The 24745-nt window shown below is 43.6% G+C and overlaps 2 protein-coding genes across 5 annotated transcripts; one reads left to right on the top strand and one right to left on the bottom strand.

The window, feature by feature from the left end:
* Positions 1-783: 783 nt before the first annotated feature.
* Positions 784-13456, top strand: cdc37l1 (cell division cycle 37-like 1). 4 transcript variants are annotated; one of them, XM_072659706.1, is made up of 8 exons: positions 784-1052; positions 3105-3389; positions 5495-5591; positions 6476-6591; positions 7078-7200; positions 8631-8804; positions 9230-9301; positions 10299-13456. In XM_072659706.1, exons 1-8 carry the CDS (start codon positions 957-959, stop codon positions 10413-10415), a joined length of 1080 nt encoding a protein of 359 aa, XP_072515807.1. In that variant the 5' UTR covers positions 784-956; the 3' UTR covers positions 10416-13456. The 4 variants fall into 4 exon arrangements, with proteins under 4 accessions (XP_072515807.1, XP_072515810.1, XP_072515809.1 ...); XM_072659709.1 differs by lacking the exon at positions 784-1052 and adding an exon at positions 1066-1779; XM_072659708.1 differs by lacking the exon at positions 784-1052 and adding an exon at positions 1066-1878.
* Positions 13368-24745, bottom strand: ak3 (adenylate kinase 3). Its single transcript, XM_072659711.1, has 5 exons — positions 24458-24745; positions 21440-21559; positions 20060-20232; positions 15538-15656; positions 13368-14588 (listed from the first exon to the last, which is right to left on the bottom strand). The coding sequence occupies exons 1-5, from the start codon at positions 24603-24605 to the stop codon at positions 14471-14473; spliced, it is 678 nt and encodes a 225-aa protein (XP_072515812.1). The 5' UTR covers positions 24606-24745; the 3' UTR covers positions 13368-14470.

Here is a 24745-nt window from a genome sequence, read left to right as displayed (position 1 = left end):
CACAGCAGGTCACACACACACACACACACACACACACACACACACACAAAACTTTGTATTCCCCCAAAGACTGGATTTATGCATGTATGTGTGTGAGTGTGTGTAAGAGTGTGTGTATTATATATAATGTAATATAAGAATATATGCTAGATTTTTTTTTATAATATTAATTGTAGGGTTGGTTTAACTGTGGCACAGCAGGTCTCACACACACACACACACACACACACAACTTTGTATTCCCCCAAAGACGGGATTTATGCATGCATGTATGTGTGTGAGTGTGTGTAAGAGTGTGTGAATTATATATATTGTAATATAAGAATATATGCTAGATATTGTTTTTATAATATGGGATATGGGCCCTTTAATTGTAGGGTTGGTTTAACTGTGGCACAGCAGGTCACACACACACACACACACACACACACAAAACTTTGTATTCCCCCAAAGACGGGATTTATGCATGCATGTATGTGTGTGAGTGTGTGAGAGTGTGTGAGTGTGTGTATTATATATATTAATATAATATATATATTGTAATATAAGAATATATGCTAGATATTGTTTTTATAATATTAATTGTAGGGTTGGTTTAACTGTGGCACAGCAGGTCACACACACACACACACACACACACAAAACTTTGTATTCCCCCAAAGACGGGATTTATGCATGCATGCATGTGTGTGAGAGAGTGTGTGTGAGAGAGTGTGTGTGTGAGAGTGTGTGTAAGAGAGTGTGTGTGTGTGAGTGTGTGAGAGAGTGTGTGTGAGAGTGTGTGTGTGAGTGTGTGTGTAGTGGGGGAAAGACTGAAGTGAGCAGCTGCTGACCATGACTGCTTTTGCCTGCTTCCCGAGTTAACCCGCCCTCCGCAGACACCAGCGACTCAGGCCAGACCCTTTCGCCCGCGGACAGACGCTTCTCGCCGGACTCGGATGAGAGATTGAGCCGCGATGGAGTGGGTCCCCTCTCCCGCGGAGGAGCAGAGCCGCGCGGGCGACAACCGAAATCCCTCCTCTCTCCCTCCCCAGCCACCGCAGCTACACGAGGTACGGAGTGAGGGAGTGAGGGAGTTAGCCGGCGGGCTGTAAACTTTAGCTTGGGCTTTTTTTTATTTTTATTTCTCGAATAAGACCCAAACCCACCTAAATCCACCCGCATCCACCCGCCAGCGCCGGGTAGCAGCAGTAGTTTTAGCAGGCGGCGGTATTTCGAGGTGACAGCGAGCCGGACAGCGAGCCGGACAGCCGGGCAGCTCGCTAGCTAGCTGATAGCTAGCGAGCTATAGCTAACTCACTAAAGGAAGTAGCTAGATAGCGAGCCTGCTAGCTAGTTGAGTTAGATTTAGTGGTTATTTTAAACACTGAAATGATGAATTGGTTCATTTTAAAGATAAATTGTCCCAATATGTTTGATCTAGCTCTTACAGACGCGCTGGATGAAGGCAGGTTGGTGTTAGCTAGCTAGCTAGCTACTATAGCTATAGCACTACTGTGCTGCGTGAGTGGTCACTTTGGCCTCTTTTAGTGTCTCCAGCTCTTCTAGCTGTCGGTAAGGACATATTTAACGTTATAAAGGGTCTGGATGAGCTAACCAGCTTCTTATCCAGCTGTTATGAGCCTTTATTTCCATCAGTTGAAGCTAGCTTGGGTACAACAACAACAACAACAACATCAGCAACGTGACCGACTGACAGATTGATGACCTGCGACTAACGTGATCCTCTGTCTGTCTGTCTGTCTTTCTTACTGTCTGCCCCCAAGAAGCAGTGTCCCTGTAAGCTGCTCGACCTCTAACATGAAGTCAGTGACTATTGTTAAATGCGGAGTCATCGTCCGTCCATCCGCAACCAGCCGTTTGCAGTGGCCGCTTGAGGTGCAGTGGGAGGCGGCTGTGGATATTATTAGAGCCGCCAGCTAGGGGGCAGGGCTCGCTGCAGGCCACGGTGGCATTTCTACTGATGTGAATGTACAGTGTCAGTGTCACCCAGATGGGAAATAGCTGATGAGTCAACATCATGACCCAGACTGATCGGTACTGTATCTGTATCTGTATCCGTCTCTGTCTGCATACCCTGTTGTTACCCTCCTTTCACCCTGTCCTTCAATAGTCAGGACCCCACAAGACGGTGACCACCACAGAGCAGGTGGTGTTTGGATGGTGGGTCATTGTCTTCACTGCAGTGACGCTTAATGACGTGGTGGCGGGTAGGAGTGTTCGATCACCTCAGCATTACTGCTGGACTGAGATCAGTTCCCCCAAACAGAAATGTCCAGCCGACAGCGTCCTGTGAGCGTCCTGTGAGCGCTGATGAAGGACCAGAGGATGACAGTCATAAACTGTGCAGCAGCAGATACTGAGCCTCTGTCTCTGATGGACCAACTAGGTAGGAGTGTCTAATAGAGTGGACAGTGAGTGGACAGACACAGTGTTTAAACACTCCAGAAGCACTGCTGTCTCTGATCTATTCGTACCACCAGCTCAACACACACACACACACACACTACTAACACACTCGCCGCCACCATGTCAATCAGTGTCGCTGCAGTGCTGAGAATGAGTGACCCCTCACTCAAATACTAACTGCTCGGTGGTGGTCAGTCCTGTGGGGTCCTGGGCATTGAAGAACAGGGTGAAAGGAGGGTAATAACAGAGTCTGCAGAGAAACAGATGGACACAGTCTGGAGTTATAGAACTACACAGTGCTCCTATAGGGGAAGTGGAGCTGATAGAAGAGAAGCAGGGGTGTGGTTTTTATGAAGTGGCTGGCTGGTGTATTATCTTTACCAGTTTTAAAGAGCAGATATACAGTATAATATCCTGTGGTTTTAGTTAAACAGTTCCTGAACAGACTCTTCTTGTTGCAGGCTTTTTACTCACTCACTCACTCAGAGCAAACTCACGATTCTCCACAAGGGGGTGCTAGTACTCAAATAGATTTCTATACTTTGAATTAATGACTCTGTCTATTGCTGATTTTTCAGCCAAACAACTGCATGGAGATGATTTTCCTCATCTTATTGGCTGGTGGGTCTTAATTCCAGGATTTATTATTATCAGTTGACTTACTCTGTCTATTTGTCTATCTCTGTTTCCCACAGGCCAGCGCAGAAAGCATGACCTCTCTCTGCGAGAGCCAGCAGCAAAGCGTGAAGGCCTCCATTGTGTCCAGCTGGCAGCTAGTAGAGGCGCAAGACCAGCTTTGTGGTCTGGAGCTGCATGGCTGTGAGTCAGCCGAACAGGCCCGCGCCCGGGCTCTGGCCTCCTCCGCACATCTCTCCCAGACCGAGGAGGAGTGGAGGAGGAAGGAGAGCGTGCTGGGAGGCCTGGAGTCCCGTTGGAGCCCTGTGCTTGGCTTAGAGGCTGAACACAGTGGGTTTGATAAGGTAGGCTGTTTTGACTTCTGATTTGCCTGATGCAAATGCAACAGCAAAAGAGTGGTCTGATTGTACCTAAACCTACTCAGACTCTTAAATGATTGTTGTGGCGCAACAGATAACAACACTACCTGCAAGTTACAACACCATGTAGGAGACCAGGGTTCGATTTCCGGTCTGGGTGACTATGCTGTGCTACACCAATAAGAGTCCTTGGGCAAGACTCCTAACACTACATTGGCCCACCTCTGTAATACGAGTAACCTTGTAAGTCGCTCTGGATAAGAGCGTCTGCTAAATGCCATAAATGTAAATGTAATGTAAATGTAAATGACCAGTCAAGCTACATATCCTTAATATACACATAAAATGGGAGGTTTCATATGTAATGTTGATAATGGTAAACAAGTGGCAGATGTGTTTTCTTTGGGTGCTGTTTTCCCTTAAGACATTCTTCTTGTACCCTTCCAAAGGTTCTTTGAAAGAGGTCATAAAATAACCATTTTAGTTCAAATGAAATGTTTGAAGGGTTCTTCACATACAGTACCAGTCAGTTTGGACACACCTGCTGGAACGTGTGCTGATCATTATCTACAAAAATCCAAATGCTAGGGTGACCAAATTTTAGTTAAAAAAAAAAAGAGGAAACCGGGGACACACGGGTTTCTACCGTAGTTAGGATGTTGTGGCTGGGAGGTTGAAGTAGGCCCAAGTTGTAGGGCTGTGGCAGTGTTTGTGTGTGAGGGTTGAAATACCTCCCAAACCATGCAGCTACTGTATGTTAATGTACGTTCATACACGCACATTTTACTTATTAAGCATAAGACCAGCAAATAGCCTTAATAGCCTAAATGGCCAAATCACCTCCTTTCAGTTCAACCTCCTCCAGCCACGACATCCTAACTACGGTGGATATTCATGTGTCCCCCGTGTCTAGTACTGTATATCACTTTATGATAGTAAAAATTGTTCTGTGGTGTCCCTCAATGAATCCTTTGTAGTGTACATACACAACCATATCTAGAGTATTATAGAGTTTTTAGAAAGTTTCTGTAGACAGAGTTCTCAAAAGTTTGCCTCGATGGTAAAGATTGCAGCCTGGCTTAGAGCTCTTTGTTTTACTGTGCGAGCTGGACAGGGCTAGGATGGTAGCATTAGCTGAGGTGGCCAGGCCCTAGCATTTGTTTTTCTACTCCTTATCCAATCTCCAGTGTAGCGCTGCCAAAAAGCTGAGTGGCACGCTATGAAATTGAACAGTGCTTGAAGTCAAAGAGCTCGGGTGTGTCTATGCATTGTGCCTGTGTTCTGTTGACTTTTGCTACCCATTGATCTGTCCTGCTTAGCAGCTCTGTGCATGCACGGACCCACAATTGTAAATGTTTTCATGTGTATATGAGATTTTCATGATTTTTATTCTCAGACAATCTGAGCTTACTGTTAATATTTGCTTGAAGTGTAAATTTCTATTTTAAAAAAATAAAAAACTAAAACCTTATATTTAACCTGATATAGTGATTGGAGATATCCAAATGTCTTTCCTATACTTCTTCTACTTGGAGCATTATCTGATAAGCTTTACCTATCAAAATACACTATAGTAGCATGGCTCTGACGTGGTAACGCACACTGCGCCAGTGTCCGTGTCTTCATTATAAACAATGGATTTCGATTTTTGGGCACGGCACAGCACACCTGGTGTGATAGGCTTCACGCTACACTGTGAGTGTTCTTTTCAACTGTGAAACCTATCTAACTTAACGTTAGCTGGTTTCATCTGGGAGCAGTGGTGGCCTAGCAGTTAGAGCACCGATAACAGGGTTGTGGGTTCTATACCCGGGCTCGGCAGGCTGCCACTTTTTCCTCTGTGTCCAACCCTAATGGTGAATTTGGTTGTCTCCTGTCTTAATCTACCCTTCTCTCCTCCTATTTTCTAATTTCTCTTCACCCGAGGGCGGCGGGATGGGAAGAATGGGTTGGGCATCATGACATACCTCCACTTCCTGTATCCATTTCAAATTAAAAGCCCTCTGCAGAGTAATTGTGCAGCGGAAACCGTGGTAGTCTTGGATACTAAGATGGATACTAATGGTCTTGTCCGTTCTTGTTCTTTCTAGAGTATCATCAGTGATTCCCAGTCCAAGGGGGATGAAGCGGGTTATGACCGGAGTTTAACGTTTGTTCAGCAACACGAGCAACACCTGAAACATTTTGGTGAGTGACCCTCAGCTCATCTGTTTATCTCATCAGGTCGGCTTTAAAATGATGACTCCTTGTGGCTCCTGAGGTGCACAGCTGTCTAAGTGTTGGCCCTGTCAGCAGGAGACCATTGGTTCTATGCCACTGTCGAGTCCAAGAGAGAAAAGCAGGCCTCGCTCTTTTTGGGTGGGTAGGAGGTCCTCCCCTAAACCCAAGACCCGGCACTATATTCGTCAGTGTGTTGACAGAATTAGCAGTTGTTGTCCTTCTCCAAGTGTGTTCAGCTGTCCAGTGATATTCGAAAAGAAGCAGTGAAGCTCTCTGTGTCTCAAAATGACTAAATTGGGGAGAAATTGGGAAATACTGATTTAAGAGGTTAAATGTGTTTTTAAAGCGCAGAATTGTTCTGAGCTCTGCTTGTGTAGGTATGGATCCCGTTGTGCTCATAAACTAAACAAATCCCACGTAAGAAAACTATGGTGGCCGGGGAGTCGTGAGTTTAATTCCCAAGCAATTCAGCTTTGCCATCAGCGGCCGGAATCTGAGAGAGCACAATTGGCAATGCTCTCTCTGAGCGGGTAGATGGCGCTCTTTCCCCTCATCACTCTTAAGCAGTGGGGGGGATCGGTCCCTTAACTCTAAGCATGTCTTGCATAAGCAGCAGTTTGAAAAGAGGCGGTAGCTGGGCTTACATGTATTGGAGGAGACGTGTGCGGTCTTTACTCTCCTAGTGTTGGGAGAATTGCTAGTGCTAGGATTTGTTACGAACTTTGAGGTTGATTGGCAGTACCATGCTGGTAGAAAAAAAATAATTCTAAGCCCTGCTGTCTTAGGCGTTTATATACAAGGCTGGACCTGCAGTGTTCTGACGCATTGCTCTTTTCGCTTTCTGTTGGCAGGCATGCTGCGGAGATGGGACGATAGTCAGCGTTTTCTAGCTCAGTTTCCCCACCTCATCTGCGAGGAAACGGCCAACTACCTGATCTTATGGTGCTTTCGCCTTTACGCTGAAAAAGTAAGCCTGTGTGTCTGCCCACTCTCATTCTCTCTCATCACAAACTGCTGCTAGATTAAGCAGTAAACAGTTACTATAGCAATACATGGCTAAAATTAATGTTTTTATTTATTAATCCATTCAGTTTTACATTTATAGACCTGTTAATTCATATTGATGAGACTTCACTGAGCTGTTGGCTCAGCAGTCCGGGTTTTCTGCTTGGTGGGGAGGCTTTAAGTCAGTGTTTTTCAAGTTAAGTCAGATACTCTCTCTCTCGCACCTGATCCAGCTCAGGCAAGGGTTGATAATAAGCTGGATTAGGTGTGCTGTGTGTTGATGGAACTAGACCGTGTCCCCAAGACTGGACTTGAAAACCACTGCTCTGAAGCTTTCTGGAAAACTCATTGGTGCTATTGCTGTGGCTTCCTGTTGCTTTGCTAGTTAGATGATGATGTTATGTGACGTTGTCTGACTATGTTTCTCTATTTTGTTTTTCTCTTGCAGAAGGAGGCTCTGATGGAGCAGGTGGCACACCAGGCCGTTGCCATGCAATTTATCTTGGAGATGGCCCGCAGTGCGCAGCAGGACCCACGTGGCTGCTTCCGTCAGTTCTTTCAGAAAGCCAAAGTAAGAGCCGGTCACTGCTTCTGCAGCCACACACTGCGCTCCCCACAAAATTGCTATTTCAGCTTCATTGTGCTACCCACAAAACTGCTGAGTGTAGCCACGTCCGTCTCCTTTGCGCAGTATGTTTTAGTACTTAACCCTCTGGAGTCAAACATGCCAATCCGTCAAATTTAGTGTTTTTCTATGTTCGTATTAATATCTCTGCAGTTTAAAATTTTGTCTGTATATATACAGACATATATACGTGTGTGTATAGTCCGTAGAGACTGCCTTTCGCTTGCATTTTCTTGCTATGACTTGCATCTGGATTTTTGACGAGTCTTCTGCTTTTTGACGTGTTTAATTGGTAGATTTGTGTGCCCAGCTATTGTTTTGTATGACCGATGGTTACTCAGAAACTCCTCTTGTATTCAAACATTCCACTGCTGTAGTGAAGCTAAGACTCTGGAAAACCTATTTTAAGCAAGAAGACAATTCGTCCACATGAGTAAAGGTATGTTTTCACAGGAAATATGAGGAATGAGACTTCATTTTTCAGGTTTAGGGTCAGGTTATCTCTTCACACGGTGCTCTAGTTCACATGAAGTCTTGATGAAGTGAGAGCTGAGATTGTTGATATAAAACATGTGGATATTATTTTAAATGTAAGTTAAAATAATTTAAATGCAAATTTAAGAAGGTATGCAAGGGTGGGCACCAGAGGAGTCCAGCAGAGTTAGCTGATTTCCCTGCTCTAACAGACCTACCAAACCTAGCAATTGACAGGTGAGTTGAACCAGATGTGTTTAAACAGAAAAAGCACAAAACTGAGTAGGAATCCAGCCCTCCTGGACCACAATCGCCTACGCCTGCTTTAGAGTCACCGCCCTACACAAAAAAACGAAGCTATTTTATATACCACGTCACTAAACTGCCAGCTGTTCTGGACTGGGTTTTTCAAAGGCAACTGAAGAGAGAATGCTTCACACTTTGCTCTGTCTCTACCGGTTAAGACAATCCTAACACTAAGATACTAAGACCCTGATCTGTTCCTGTTTGGTCTGCCATTAATTATACAGCCAAAGGTTCACCCACTAAGTAGTGCACTGTAATGAGCTCATATTACCACCAGGTGGAGATCACTCTGCTAGAGTTCAATTTCCCAGTGCTAATGGAGATTGTTGTCTTCAACTGGAATACTTTTGTGTGCTCTTTACAAAGGACGAACCTCGGGGTGATGAGACATTATATGAAATATTAGGATGTTTTTTTATTTAGGATATTTATCGGTATAATTATAGGAGTCTCTCAGATCATTTTAGTTGATGTATTTATTTTTCCCATTATTATTATTTTTATTAGCGAAATTCTGAAGGCTGATATGGCAGAATTTTAGTGCAATCTATAAGCCTAAACAACATGACTAATGTAAAGTGTCCCATTTCTTTTAGGAGGGACAGGAGGGTTATTCGGATGTCTTCCACACTGAACTTGAGGCCTTTAAGCAGAGAGTGAGGGAATATGCCAAGAAGCCTAAAGTGGACACCCCGAAAGCTCCTGAGCAGCAGTGTTCGCCACCCAGGTGCCGCTTAGACCCCAAAGAGGTTCTGGAGTCTCTTCCTCCTGTGAGTTTCAGTTATACCCAAACATTTGGTTTAAGAGATGCATGCAAATGAAAGTTTAGGGCCAATCCTAGAACAGTTTGTCTGGGACCACACTAGGGCAGATTCCTGGCCTGCTCCCATTTGCCATTTACCACTTACCTGGCTGCCACCTGTAGTGTTCATGTATTGTTCATATATTTATTCATTTCCATTCTGGGATGTATTGGTGAGGATGTGTGATGTGGTGAATGGGATGACGGGCAAAAAAAAAAAAAAAAAAAAAAATATATATATATATATATATATATATATATATGGTGGTGTTTTTGCATGTACTTACATTAGTTACTGTATTTTAATACAAGTGCAGGATAATGAGTACTGGGAAACATAAGCAGTTCAGTAGAGCTGGACAATAACTTGCTTTTGGACTTTTGACCGTACAGGAACTGAAGGCATGCATCCAGTCACAAGACATGCACATTCTCCAGAACGTTCTGAGCACCATGAATCCACAGGTACTGACCGCTCTACACAAAACCATCATCAGCTAACAGAGCACTGCATACTGGCTGTATGTGGCAGGGTTTTATTTCTGTCCATATTTCATAATTCAATCAGGTTTATTTTTTTTTGTTGCTTGTTTTCTTTATGGAAACTGGTGTTTTTAGGCTAAATTTCAGGCAGAAATGCTGTTTCATACAGTAACATTAAATACAAAATCCCATCTGCAGTTAAAGCGCTAACACCAGAGTCTTTACAGCATGCTTTCAAACTTCCATGTAGAAAGGTCTCCTTGCTGAACTCCTTGTATGTGGATTCACTTGCATCAACCCATATGGTTTACCTTAAGTGAAATGCAGGCTTTCCATACAGCCTTCAGAATATATACGATAATGTAAGATCTGGCAAATCTAGTCTATTACAGTTTCCATCATGTCATTTAGTCAGTTAACCTACTGTTTTCAGATCAGTTAACAATATTAGTGTGACAACCAGGGGGAATTGTCACAGTTTGTTTGGTTTTTTTTTTGTATGTTTTGTTTTTGGCTAATGTTTAGTATAGGGGGAAAAGACATGGTTACTGTAGTTACTGTCTGCTATATGCATGTAGTTTAAGTGATGTTGGGTCTAAGTGATCTTGTGCTAAAAGAGCAGGTCACTAAGTAGTTAAGAGTTCAGTCCTTAGCTGGTTCAAGGTTCCAGCTCACTGCCTTAACAGGAAGGAGAGGTTATACAAACAATATCTGGTCCAGAAAAGTACAGCCTGCCAGCTCTGTCTGTGTTGAGCTGGGATCTTTCAAGGCCAATGCGCACAAGAGACCTGCACAGGAGGAATTACGTGACGGGACTAATCTGCTTAAGAGGAGCATTAATCTCCGTCCTGAACCACAGACGTCACTGAAGAGCAGATCAGCACAGTTTTAAAACTCTTCAACTCCAGGTTGTACACATTTCTTACACATTTCTTAGAGTTGCCTGTGATTTTCTCTCTCCCCTTTATTCCTCCACTAGGTGGCAGAGTACCACATAAAGCGGTGCCTGGAGGCAGGCCTATGGACACATCCGGCAAGAGGCCCGAAAGAGGAGGACTCGGGAACAGAGGAGTTCAGAATGATGGAGACCTCCTAGCACACCTAACTCACACACTGACCCTTCTCTCTTCGGCCACGGTCAGGTTTCGAACCGCGTGAAGGTGGTCGCTGATCTTTCCCGCAAGATGCAGTTGCAGCCACTTGCTCTACAGGCCAACCAATCCCGTGTGTATTCATCCACCAAGCTATGCTTGAAGATCAGCGGTCTCCTTGTGATGGAGCAGACATAGGAATATGGCCTCGGTCTCCCTTTTCGGACGTTTAGATCCTAGGAAAACAAGGAGGGGCGGCTGCAAGGGAGGATGACTGAAAGGGCTGTGCTCAGAGACCTTTTATGGTTTCTTTTTTGGTTGTTTTGTTTTTGTACCCACGCTTGAATGTGTGCTGCACTTTATATTAGATTGAGAAGGTAAGTGTGTGTATGTATCTATATAAGAGAAGATTTTTTTTAAGTTACATTTTTTTGGTGACATTGAGGCAAAGACATACAGAAACACGAGCACTGAACGAAAGATCTATATTTTTATTTCTGGTTATTTTTGTGTCATTCTATCAGTGAGCATCAGAATGTTAAGGAATGTTAATCTGAAGAAGATTGGAAAATGAGGTTGCAGCTCTGTGGGGGAAGGAGTTTAAGAGAATTCCAGTTTTCCCTTCCATATTCCTCTTTATTCTCCTTAATTTCACTAATACTCCTATAGACTACCTATAGACTGCATTCAAAGAGGTACTTAAATGGAGCAGATAAGAAATCTCCTTAAAGACTAAATAATAATACTAAAAACAGACAGAATTAGGATATCATGGGGTGCTCTGAGTGGCTCAGCGGTCTAATGCGCTACCACTATAGCCCAGGGATCACAAGTTCTAATCCCGAGCCATACACTGATGGCCAGCCATACTGAGTCCAAAGGAGCCAAATTGGCTGTGCTCTTTCCCCTCATCACTTTTAAGTAAGGTGTCTGTTAGCTGGTGTGGTGAAGTTGGGGACCCGGTGCTTTCCTCCGAGCATGTCGGCTGCCCAGCAATGCCGCATCGGCAGCAGTTCGAAAAGAGATGGTGGCCGGCTTTGCGTGTATCGGAGGAGACGTGATCGTGATCGGTCTCCCCACCTAGTGTCGGGAGCTGGGGGACTCCCATGAATGACGGGTGGGTTAATTTCATACTGACAATTAACACAATTTGTAGCGCGGGGTTGGGGTGTTAATAAATTTTGGATTAAATAAAATTAGGTGTCATTAAAACATTTCAGCATGTTTACACATATCCTAAACAAGGACCGGTTTCAGGCAAGCCCAGACTGCTCCAGCGTTAGTTTGCAAAGTTCCTGCACCCCGTAATCGCAGCTGCTACATAGGCCTAGAAACTGCTGAGTCACCGGAGAACAGGAATGGAGTTGATTACAGTTGCTAATCCAGCTTGTGCAGATATCACACACTCCTTGTGTCTAGCCTATGCTAAATGCGCATTTCCCAGCGCATACCCTGTTGATCGTTCGGACCATGATTCTAGATCTATGCAAAGTGACACAACGTCCCATCCACTTTATCCACAGCGCTTGAAAACATTGGCCGTTTTAGAATGCTATTGAAAGCCTGAAATATATCATGACTCCTTCAAGACAGTTCAAAACTGCACCACCTACTGAGAATGTTTGCTTTCATGCTGGCAGGAAACAGGAACTCATGCAAGCCACGGCAGTCAACAAGTGTTTCCTTCTGCTCCTGTTTGACCTCATGTTGCTTGGTATGGTCCGGCAATCGCACTTAAGACTAAAGGACTCTGCGGTTTGGTTGTGTCACTGTTCCTGCCCAACAATAAAGAATTTATTTGTATTTAAGAGAAGTGGGATTCACATTCAGGCCAGAAGATGCTAACTGCAGCATGCAGTGGCTGAATTAGGATTAGCTGCTGTACTCTACAAGACTGAGGAAATGATTAAAATGCTATTCGGTCAAATGATGGCCTATAACACCTATATAGTGCACAATATGTGCATTAGGGAGACTGTTGGTGTTCAGACCTTGTATTCACTGAGGAATGTGTACGTTTCTTACACATTCTGGTTCAAGGCGTTAGTTGGGTTGATTGATATGCGTCAGCTGCAGACGCCAACTTAGGCTAATGTCTCCCATTTCCAGCCATTGAGGCCCTCCTGCACTCCCCTTCCTTAGTGATTCTCAAACCAGTGCTTAGGGCCCACTTGCAAATCCATGATTTTGCTCTGACTGTCTCCTAATAAACCTGCACAAGGTCTTCAGGACTCTTTATAGCTTAGTTCAAGCTTGTTTGGAGCTGAGATGGAGGAATAAATGTGGACCGCATGCGGTACTGAGGACTGGTTTGAGAACCACTGCTACTGCTAGTTCATGAAATCAACCCTATGAGTGTTAGACAGTGTTTTCAGACCCACTGCCCAAACCAGTGGAGTCATTTAGCTTATTTAGTTGAGGTATTAACAACTAAGTCTAAGTCATTAGCCTCATAGGTGTCAAAGCCATGTTTTACAACCAGTGACCAAACAAATTTATTCATTTAGCTGGACAGCAGTGGTTTGAACAGTTGCGTCAAGTAATCAGCCCTCCAAGTGTCTGTCACGTTTTTAGAGCCAAATTGGACTAACCAGTGCAGCCAGTCAGCTGGACAATGGGGGTTGTAACAGCTGAGTCAAAGTAATCCACCTTTTAAGTGTGGACACCACTGGCAAAACCAGTGGGGTAAATTAGCTGGTCAGCGATGGTTTTAACAGCTGCGCCAAAGTAAACAGCAGCCACGTGAGTGTTAAAGCCGTGTTTTCAGGCCCAGTGGCCAAACAGATGAATTACTTTAGCTGGACAGTGGTCATTTTAACAGTCTAGTCAAGTAATCAGACCTATTAGTGTTAAAGCCGTGTTTTCAGACCCATATTGGCCAAACCAGTGCAGCCAGTTAGCTGGACAGTTATGGTAATAAACAGCTGAGGTACACATTGTACTACACATTTTTTAAACATTTATTTTGTATTGTATGTCTTTGTTCTTTAATTAACATAAATCCATGGAATCAATAATAAAATGCAATGACCATTCTTTAAAAAAACATTTATACATTTGTGACCATTTTACCTAAAATAACAGATTTGAAGATTTTGGGAAAAGTTACTGTCCTTTTAAAAATAGACATTTCTAAGAAAACGATTGTGAAAAATCATTCAAAAAGTAAACAGAAATCCTATTTAGGAAAAACCCCATTAGAATAACTGGAGGCGTTGGTGTACGCCAATGCAGGAGTGATTAGTTAAGGCTACTTTGTGAGGAATGCTTTTCTTGAACTACACTATGAAAAATACAGTCCCATAATAAAGAAACTGTATGAAAAACCCACAAAATGCATGAAAAGCCACTCAGTCAATAGTGTTATACACAGTGTAATGGCCCCAACATACGTTACTTTCCTAGAAGCAAAAACTACCTATTATTTTACACTATGGACTTTAACACATTTCTAAACTGGTCCTTAACCTCACACATACTCACTATATGTGTGCCGATGACACAATACTGCTGCACTGCATCACTGATGGCTGGAGACCATCATCAATCGTCAATGGAGTGAAAACTAAAATCACTTTAAAATGAGAATACCTGATTTAGCTTAAATACATTAGTGCACGGATTAACAGAGCGCTTGGATTACATTCTATAAACCCTTCCTATTAAAATTGATAACACCTACTCAAAGATAAGAGGCATTCCCCTTAAGACTGGAATCATTACCCTTAATTTCATCTATTGCACCTTAAGAGAGGAGACACTAAGGCAATGGGGTGATGGAGCTTCACAATCAAACAGTGCAAGACTCAACAGCTCCTCTACGGTTCCTCGTTTCTGTGCCATGACCACAGTGATTCACACTAAAATAAACTCTGCCTGTGTAAACCTCAGTTCCACCTCCTCAGAGGTCAGCACATTGTTCCCTTTTCTCAGTAAGACTTGTGTGAAGCCAGGCAGGCTGAAGATTCATCCACAAACAAGGTTCTTTACAGCAGCCAGCGCTTGGTGAGGTGAGCCGGCTGGTTTCTACGTCTGGAAGTGTCAGATGTGGTGATGTGGCCTAAACCTGCCCTCTGGCCTGCTGGCTGTGCGGGATCTTCTTGGACAGGAAGGTATGAACGTGAGGCCATATCTTGTTGGTTTCAGTGCCGGTGAAAGTTTCCAGCACTCCTTTACTCCTGGAAAATCATCAGCAACAAACATCACGACAGTTATTACTGGACGGCACTTTCAGTCATGTGAAACAATAAGGACACCCCCCGAAAGTCTTCGTCTCTTTCAACACAATTAAACGGCTGGCTTGTGTGTTTGTGGATCCCATGAAAACGTAACCTGTCTGGTAGATGTTGTACTTGGACATCAGCTGTGGCAAGAGCTACCTGTAGGTCCCATGGTGTTATTTTAAGTTTATTGGAAACGTCTGTAAGCGTCTAATGATCTGCTGCTGAGCTAAGCTTGCTAGGACGGCCTGATGCGGCCATGCTGGCAGATGTTTTAAATGTTTCCACTTCTCAGTGGCTGATTTCTGATGTTCTGATTCCTAGACTCCTCTGCATTTACAGCCTTCTTTCTAAAGCCTCAGAGAGCTCTTTGGATCTGGCCATGGTGATCTTCTTCTTAAAACAACTGAATGACTTTTAAAAGAGATTTTATTTGTATTGCAATGCGTTCAAATGTCTATATATTTAAATATGCTAAAAAAAACACAAAAGGTTGTCATGGGGTGTCCTTATTCTGTATTTCTTGGACTTTCATATTCAGAACTGATCTAAATGATTGAAAATATCAATCCATGAAACTTATTTAATCCACTCGAACAACTCCCAAATTAAACTGCTTTTTAAAATAAACAGAATCTGCCTTTAGGGTCAAAGTTGAGCCAATGAAACAAATGCACTTGGGACTAACTACACAAAAATACTGCGATTGATTGCAGTAGCTTATTTTTAACTGCCTGACAATAAAAAAAACTGCATGCAAACAGGTAGAGTCCAATGTAAACTACTGTGGCTTCTCATTTAAATGAATAATAAAAACTGATTCCAAACTTTTGAACAGTAATAAATGCAATATGCAAGATATTATAGGAACGGTTTCTTAGGAATGGTAGGTCTGCACACTATCTACCTGTAATATTCCAGAACAGGCTGAGTCTGGTGCTCGTAGGCCTTCAGTCTGCGGGTGACTGTCTCAGGCGTGTCGTCTTCTCTTTGGGTCAAAGGCTCTCCTGTGACATCGTCAAGACCCTGCACAAACAGAAACACTGACAAGGTCCTGTTTCCACAACACTTTGATCAGTTGCGCTCAAGGCTCTGTAAGCTTACCCAGTCTATTAGGTGCAGTCGAGGTACAGTGGTGTAAGGTTAATGATTACATGTCCTTCAGTCACCTTTTTTTGGCCCAAACGTGTCAGTGCTTTAGGCAGCAGTCCCTGAACGACCTACAGTACTTTATTTTTCGCTCCAGCCACAGCTCAGAGGAGTGCTTTTGCAATCCTACACACCCTGATCCTTTCTTATCACCTCATATCAGTCATCTCCACGCCCTTGCACAGCTTCAAGTCCAAAACTAGTGTTGTAATTTGCAGGCTAGTAGTAGCAGTGGTCAGTCAGCCAGTCTGGGTTCGTGTAGGCTGACCCCAGCTCAGAATAACCACTACCACAAAGCTGACCAGCACAAATACACCAGAAAACTGTTACTCTATACCAGTTATTTAAAGTTAGCTACTCCTACAGTGTTTTATTGGAGGAGTTTCTGCAGTCGAGCAGGCAGACAGTGAAACCCGGGAAAGCTGCCCCCCCTGGAAAGCATGCATCTGTAAACAAAACCATGTAAGGACAGCAGTGGGTTTCTCAAAGCTGGAATACAAATGACCTTCATCTGAACTCGTGTTCTGCTCTGTTCTCAGCAGAACTGATACTGCACTCGTGACTGCATTAAAAACACTGCTTCACACCACACACACACACACACACACACTAGTTCCTCTACAGCAGACATAAATACGCTAAATCCCTGCAATCTGAGCAGTCGACCACTGAAGCCTAGCAAGCTTCGGCTAGGCCAGCATTATAGGTCTGCTGTGGAGGCATCTGAACGCAGTAAATGTGTGCAGTAAGGGTTTTAGAACAGCAAGAGGAAAAATATAGTAGTAGTGATGTGAGGCATGTAGAGTACTCTACTGTACTCAGCCCTACAGTACATATACAGTGGAGTACAGTGTGGTCGAGTACAGTACAGTAGCTTTAGGTAATGGCGCTATAAGGTTAATGTGAAAAAATAGCCCTCATAGCTACAATGGCCTTGTGGCTCCAGTGCGACACTAGCCAAGCAATGGCAGTACTTGGACAGCATTGTTTTTTTATTTTACTCTGTTTGTCTACATGACAAAACACTGCAATAAATATCGTAAAAAATGTAATCTTAAATTGTGATCTAATTTTTTATTCATATCACCCAGCTCTAGTTTCCATTAGAGATGTCCTGATCAGGTTATTTTGCTTTGTGTGTGTAGAAATAATCCAGCTCCACAGTTCAGATCAGATGAGCTGCTGATTAATCGGTTCGGTAAAATCTCTTTATTTTCAGTATCAGTTTCTATAATCAGACTTTAAATCACTGTTTTATACTGTTTAATATCTTATAATCCAGTCTGACTCTCCTCCCTGACCAATCAGCTCCCAGCTCCTTTACAACACTGCAGTCTGATCACTTCCTGAGTGTGTGTGTGTGTGTGTAGTGGTACACACTCTGGACTGATATCTGTGGTTGTTGGTCTACTGGTGTGTAATAACTGGTTTATGTGGGTGAATGTGCTGTGTGTGTTTTAGGTTTCTATAGCGCGCGTGTGTGTGTGTGTGTGTGTATTAGCATTAGCCTCCACTCGGTTCTGAAGGGTTCTTCAGTGCTGGGTTAAAAACAGAGAAAGGCGAGCAGTTCTCTGGTTCTCCCGCTCGATCTATTGTACGCAATGACTTTTCCCCTCCTCCTCTGAGAAAATTACAGGGAAAATTACCTCCTGTTGTTTTTTTTTTTTACTGAACTGGTCTGATAATGATAGTCTTCCAGATGCACATCTTTGTGCTTTTCCAGGCAAATATCCTGGGAGGAGGATGTTTTTGGCTGCTGTCTCTGAGCACATGTATCTGTCAGAGATCCTCCACTACATGGAAGCTTCAGAAGAGTTACACAACCTTTTATTTGGTTTGGGTGGAAAAACTACTAAAACAGAAGCTATTTCTAATTAAAACAGAGATTCTGATATTTACCCATATTTACTAATGATACAATATATAGACAAAAGTATTAGGACACCTGCTCATCCATTGTTTCTTCTGAAATCAAGGGCATTAAAAAAGAAAAAATAAATAAATAAAATCTGCTTTTGTTGAAGTAACTGTCTCTACTGTCCAGGGATAGTTTTGTACTAGATTTTGGAGGAACATTGCTGGGAGGATTTGATTGCATTCAGCAACAAGAGAATTACTGATCACAATCACACCTCATTCCCAACTCATCCCAAAAGCACTGGATGGAGGACCAACCATCATTCCAGAGAACACAGTTCCACAGCTCAATACTGGGGGGCTTTATACCCCTCTAGCCCACGCCTGGCATTAGGCAGCATGGAGCCAACAGGTTCATGTTTATCTGCTCTAGAGAGTCCAGTTCTATTAAAAAGGTGCACGTATTTGTCACTGTACAGTGTGGACTGTACAGCGAAATGTGTCCTCCGCATTTAACCCATCTGGTAGTGAACACACACTCACACACACATGTGTTAGGGGCAGTGAGTACACACACACACCCAGAGCGGTGGGCAGCCAACTCCAGCGCCCGGGGAGCAGAGAGGGTAAAGGGCCTTGCTCAAGGGCCCAACAGTGGCAGCTTGCCGAGCCCAGGAATCGAACCCACAACCCTGTTATCGATATCTCGGCACTCTAACCGCTGAGCCACCACTGCCCCTATTAACAGTACTTCTCTGCAGGGTTTGGATAAGCTGTGTGTGCACGCATTTGTACAGCTGTGTCAGTGAGGGGTGCAACTTAAAGTAAATAAATGCATTCATTAGTAGGGGTGTCCAAAAACCTTTGGACACACAGTGTATGTAAAACTTAAAATGTTACTACAGACATCCGCCTCAATAAACTACAAAAACATGACATGCTAATAGTACAGAGCATAAAACTGAAGAACTGGTTTAATCCAGGTCTAGTCTATTCATTGACTCCCAGTCATTTTATCCAGAGTAATCAAACTTCCAATTTTAGAAAAAGGCCCTATAGTGTACAGGCTAATAAAAACACCTAATAACTCTCACATGTATTCAGTAAAAGCTACTCTTTTAATGTATTTTGCCAAAAATTATAACGGAAAACATTAAGAGCACCATATTCAGCATTCGCCTTTCACAGCATTCCACCCAGCCCCGTTTACACCACTCTGCATAGCCACACATATCCATGTCTCTCAAGGTGGCCAAGAACCGCTCTGGTTTCCTTATTGACTCAATACTTGAGCACGCCAAAACCTCAGAATGACCCAGTTTTAACTTCACAGGCCAGAGCAAAGGTCTCTCTGCAGTAAACGTCTCAGCAAACAAAGCCCCCTGGCCTGCTTTCACAAACCACACACCAGACCAGCTCTTCCCTCCGTCTTATCCCTAATCCCTCAGTCTCTCCTTTAGCCCAGTCTGAGGAAGAGCAGTTTATCAACCTCATTAGCGGTTCAGCCCACACGCGTTTCCCTCCGAGCACTGCCCAATTAGAGCGGGTAATGCCGTGCCCTGGTGCTGTTGGGCTTTTATGCTCATTATGGCAGCGAGAACTGCAGCGGGGACCTATTTTCTTGCCACAACACTATCCCTGACCGCACCCGGTCATGTTGACCACAAACTCATAAAAGCAACGTCTAGCTGCTTTTTCAATTCTCCTCATAGATCAGCTACAGTTTGAGGGATTACAACTTGAAGAATTCTTGTGCCTTTTTACTGTGTTTACACAATGTGTCCAAATACTTGTGGACACCTTATTTAATGAACGCATCCCTGTAGAAAAGGACTCTCTGGAGCAGATAAACATGAACCTAATGCCAGGTGTGGGCTAGAAGATTATGATGCTCCCTAGCATTGATATGTGGAGAGGTAGAACTGTGTTTTCTGGAAGGATGGTGAACCAACCTAAATTTGTGGGATTAGCCTGGGAGTTGGGGATGAGGTAGGGTGGTGACCATCCAACATCCTGAGCTAAAATGTACACATGCCACATTTGCATGCCTTGGCTGATCGACGGCATCTGTAGCAACTGAAAGCCTTCTCTGAACAACAGGAACAACGGGTCTTTTTTTAATACCTTATTTGAACAATATCTGGTGTCCCAATACTTTTGTCCATACTGTGTATGTTTACCTGCACCTGTTCAAATGGGATCTGCAAGCAAAAACTTTTTTCTTATACTTCAGAGATAAATGGATAGCTTATAGGCACAAACCTATTAGCACTGTGCAAACTAAACTGCATGTCTAATTAATAAAGGTTTCTGGTCCTGGTACTGATTTCAGTATACTGTTACCTATTAAAATAGACAAAAACAGTAGTAGCAGCCAGCTGAAAGTCTAAATTCTGTCTGTACCTTTGCCCATGTGGACTCACCGGTATCTTGGGTGGGTTGAAGTCTGTGTTGTAGACACGGCCGCTGGGCAGGTGCACCCAGCGCGAGGTCAGGCGCTCCTTAATGGTCTGAAAAGGCACGTCCAGGTTGATGACTGTGTCCACAGTGCACATGCTGTCCAAACTCTCTGCCTGCGCTACAGTCCGGGGGAAGCCTGGCAAGAGTGGAGCGAAGGGAAAGCAAGTAAGCGGAAGGGTTTGTCATGGTTACACTGCCCTTTCAGCCCCCAATACAAACCAGTGGGGCAAGCATTCAGCTGTAGAGCGGAGCTGCCGCAAAGGACAATGTCCCCACTGTGGCACACATTCACTCCTTTCACTATTTAGAGGCTCCTTCCATTCAATATAGCAGTATTCCTCGACGACTGCTTGTCAAATTGCAGAATTGACTGAGTAATAAAATGTACTAAAATGTAAACAGTGTAGTAAATGTGCTGAAAACCTGATCTTTTATCCTGGTTTACTTGGTTACAATTCTATCGCAATATGTTATTTTTTTTTTATAAATAATTGATAAATAAATCAAGAAAAAAAAATTGTGGACACTCCTTTTAATGAATGCATTCGGCTGCACCCTAATGGATGTGGGCTAGAGGGGTATAAAGTATAAACTATTGAGCTGTGGAGCAGTGGAACTGTGTTCTCTGGAATGACGGATGTGTTTCATCCAATACTTTTGGGATGGAGAAGTTAGGGAGTTGGGGATGAGATGGGGTGGTGATCAAATCTAGCAGAAAGCCTTCTTCCCTGGACAGTAGAGACAGTTACTCCAGCAAAAGCAGGATAAACCCTTTTTAAATACTCTTGATTATAGAAGAAACAGTGATTGTCCCAATACTTTTGTCCATACAGCATTCTGTCATTCTAATAGAGATGCTAGGCTAATACTGCCAACAAACAAAGGACGTAGACTGTCACCAACCTCATCTTGGTTAAAAAAACCATGCCACATTAGCATGCCTTGGCTCATCGATGGCATCTGTAGCATCTGATGAACTGAACCAAATGCCAGCTGCCGTTTAGAAGGCGTCAAAATGGCATGATGAACAGGGCAACAGAAATGATGCAAAATGACCACATAAGAATGATTTCTGACCTCTCAGCTCAGAAGTTGTTCAGTGCCTCGCTGGTCTTTGCCATCACTAGTGTGTAACCTTGACTAAGCTGATAACGTTCATATAATCTGTGTGGCCCACTAAAAACAGCCCAAACCTTGTCCAGCTTTAATACACTGTAGGAGGATGAACGCTTTTCGCCAGCAGATATAAAGTCTGAGCCCCATCAAATAAAGGCCCTTTTACTACGTGTCCATGTGAGCGTCTGTGGCGTTTGAATGCTGAAGGCTTTATGAGAGAGTTTTACCGTCTAAGAGCCAGCTGCTCTGGTCCATATCCCTGAGGTTGGCCAGGATGAGGCGAGAGATGACATCATCAGGGACCAGCTGACCCTGGTCTATGCACGATTTCATGAGGAGACCCAGTTCTGCACAGGCCAGAGAAAAACAATGAGATTAGTAACAGAAATGTAAACACATGGCTAAGATCTTTCACATGGCAAGTGATAATCATCCTTCCCTCATTCATTTTCAGTGTGAGGTGGGCAGAAAGGCAAAGTAGGCGCTACCTTGAAGTAGGTGTACAGTAAATGAAAGCTAACACAAACAGAACTGCTCTAAATTGAGACCCAAGGAAAATCTGTCTGCAAGGAAGTTCATAATAACGATATAAATAATAAATAATAATAATGATACAAAATAGCATCAGTGGTCACGTCAAACTTACAAGCTTCAAATTTTGTAAGCAGGAGAAACGAACTAATGTAGAAGTTAAAAAGTCTTCATTAGCATCCAACACCATAACCAACATGGTTGGCTGCAGTGCTTTACCAAGGCAGCCTCCTCTACTCATCCAACACATTTACATTACATTTACATTCACAGCATTTAGCAGACACTCTTATCCAGAGTGACTTACAAAAGTGCTTTGCCATTTACCCAAGAAAAACCTCAGCTAGTTAGAATAGACTAATAGTTCAAAGATACCTCTAAGCTTTAGACATTACTAAACACAAGTCAATAAGGTGACCATAGTACTCTATTCGCAATTCGTCCTCTCAGAAGTACTCTCAGAAGAGGAGGGTCTTCAGTCTGCGTTTGAAGACAGCGAGCGACTCGGCCGTTCGGACACCCAGGGGAAGCTCGTTCCACCACAGAAAAAAGGCAGGACGCTTGTCTATTTTTGCCTATTTTGAAATAATAACCTAGCTGTATCTCCTCATTCCTGTTAGAGACTCGTGTAGTGTAGTGGATAACAACAACTTCCCTGTGAAAGAATCAAGTTCCATTCCCTAGCTGGGCACCAATAAGAGTCCTTGGGCAAGACTCCCAACTCCACGTTCTCCTACCTGAGCAATATGATACAAATGTAGGTCACTCTGGATTAGAGCGCCAACAAAATACCCTAAATGTAAACATAATTAATAATAATTGAAACACCAGTGCAAAACACCAAAACAAACATATGCCACTACAACCCTGTGTCATTTTTAAAGGGTTAAACATTCCTTAACTCAAATCTGTTAATCAAAATTTAACATTAGTTTTTTTTTTTTTTTATTTGGCAGATAATTGTTAATACTACTACAATAAGAAAGATATTTCAATTTAAACCATTATTAAACAGATATTTGATGTGAACTCCAGAAGTGATGCAGGACTACTACACTACAACGCCTGTATTTTATTCACATATTCACATTTATAACCCTCAATTTTTCACATTTTATGTATCAGGTTTGGTAGAAAATTAAAAACATCTCTCATATCGGCCCACATTTATTTGCTGTATGGTCCATAATCACAGTACCACATTTAGCTTTGTTTGTTGGTTGATTTTGCATGAGCAATATACGTTACACAATTATACATTTACAAAATACTAGTATTGTAGAACTCTTGGAGCTCTTTTAGATTATGCAATATGTTTTTGCAGCAAGGTTAAAGGGTCATTTGTCTAGGTCTGAGACTTATGATTTACTCAAGGACAAGGCTTAGGCTGTAGTTTACCCTGGATTAGGTCCTGTTAGTACACTATAAGCAGTTAAGCAGTCTACAAGCAACCAAAAGACAAATCTCACAGGCAGACCCTGTTGCTTTGCTTCAGGCTTGTGGTCAGTGCTTTGGTAAATGTACAGACTGTCTCCTTTCACTGTGCACTTCAGAGGCCTTGAGGAACATCTGGGTGCTTTCTCCGGTGCTTTAGAAAAGTAAAGGTGCACGTATTTGTCACACACACTAGTGAACAAGGGGGCAGTGAGTACACACACACCCAGAGCGGTGGGCAGCCAACTCCAGCGCCCGGGGAGCAGAGAGGGTAAAGGGCCTTGCTCAAGGGCCCAACAGTGGCAGCTTGCCGAGCCCGGGAATCGAACCCACAACCCTGTACCCACAAGCCAGCACTGTATGAAAATGTTATGTATAACCAAACATACGTCCAGACTAAATACTTATTATTTATTTAATTCTAATGAAGTCTAATTTGACTTCCAGGTCCTTCCTGCTGTTAATATCATAACTTCAAATGAAATGTGGTATATAAATAAACTACATAACCATGCAATAATTATGCAAATATGTGAAACTCCCAAAATCCTGCTATTTGACTTGGACCCAGATCCCTGTCTTACATAAAAGTGCTGTTTCTTTTATTCACCGGTTGCAACAGGTCCAAGTGCCAGAACTGCAGGATACCCTGGACCAAAGCGCACACACCTCAATCATCAACCTCAGTCCAAAGGTCTTCAGGAACATCAAGCTGCCACTGTTACAGAGTCAGATTAGCAAATTAGATCAGTGCTGAAACCCAAAGTGCTGGGTGACTGATCAAACGGAAAGGGGGTTGGCTTCCTCTGTCTCTACCCCCAATATCAAGGACCCCAAAACCCTAACATGTCAAAGGTCAGTGATCTGTGGCTAATCACTGGGCGAGGCGAGGAGGAGCATGATGAAACCCCAGCCTGCTGACCAATGCTAGGTGGATTAGGAGGATGTTGGGGGGGGGGTAGATTACAACAGCAGGACCTTCTACGTGAGCTTCTTGGTAAACCACTGGTAAAATCCTTGACTGCAGCTTTCCCAACTTTCTTCTGGAGGCCATCAAGCAGTGGGACACCCCCCCACCCTGGAGGCCATCAAGCAGTGGGACACCCCCCCACCCTGGAGGCCATCAAGCAGTGGGACACCCCCCACTCTCCCCACCCACACACACACACACACACACACACACACACTAGTGCCAACTTTTAGCTGGGATGTTTAGGAAAACAGATCTCAGAGTCTTAAAGGGCTCAGAGCTCTGATCTCAGGTCTGCTCCAGATCTTACCAGTCTTCGCCTTGATGTTGGCTCTCAGGATGTCCCCGCTGGACAGATGCTTGAGTCCAAAACTTTCCGTGATCCTGCTCGACACCGTGCCTTTCCCCGAGCCCGGGGGTCCCATGATGACTGCTCGAAAAACTCTCTGCAAGACCATGGTGTCTAAAACCTGCTACTAGCTTTTTTTACAGGCTGGTCCCGTCTGCGACGCAGTAATCCCACCCGTTCAGCTCAGCGGTGTCCAGCACTGTGTGACCATCTGCGGTCCAACGGAGGAATGAGCCCCGGTCTGCGGGC

Source organism: Salminus brasiliensis, chromosome 16 (genome assembly GCF_030463535.1).
Source record: "Salminus brasiliensis chromosome 16, fSalBra1.hap2, whole genome shotgun sequence".
NCBI lineage: Eukaryota > Metazoa > Chordata > Actinopteri > Characiformes > Bryconidae > Salminus > Salminus brasiliensis.
This window is presented reverse-complemented; position numbering and strand designations above follow the sequence as displayed.

Excerpts from the sequence above, each read along its gene's own strand:
- ak3 (XM_072659711.1), bottom strand. The coding sequence starts at position 24,605 with ATGGTCTTGCAGAGAGTTTTTCGAGCAGTCATCATGGGACCCCCGGGC. Across the intron at positions 20,233-21,439 it reads GAGCAGCTGGCTCTTAGACG|GCTTCCCCCGGACTGTAGCG; the intron begins GTAAAACTCTCT and ends CACTCTTGCCAG. Across the intron at positions 14,589-15,537 it reads CCTGTTCTGGAATATTACAG|GAGTAAAGGAGTGCTGGAAA; the intron begins GTAGATAGTGTG and ends ATGATTTTCCAG.
- cdc37l1 (XM_072659706.1), top strand. The coding sequence starts at position 957 with ATGGAGTGGGTCCCCTCTCCCGCGGAGGAGCAGAGCCGCGCGGGCGAC. Across the intron at positions 1,053-3,104 it reads AGCCACCGCAGCTACACGAG|GCCAGCGCAGAAAGCATGAC; the intron begins GTACGGAGTGAG and ends TGTTTCCCACAG. Across the intron at positions 6,592-7,077 it reads TTCGCCTTTACGCTGAAAAA|AAGGAGGCTCTGATGGAGCA; the intron begins GTAAGCCTGTGT and ends TTTCTCTTGCAG.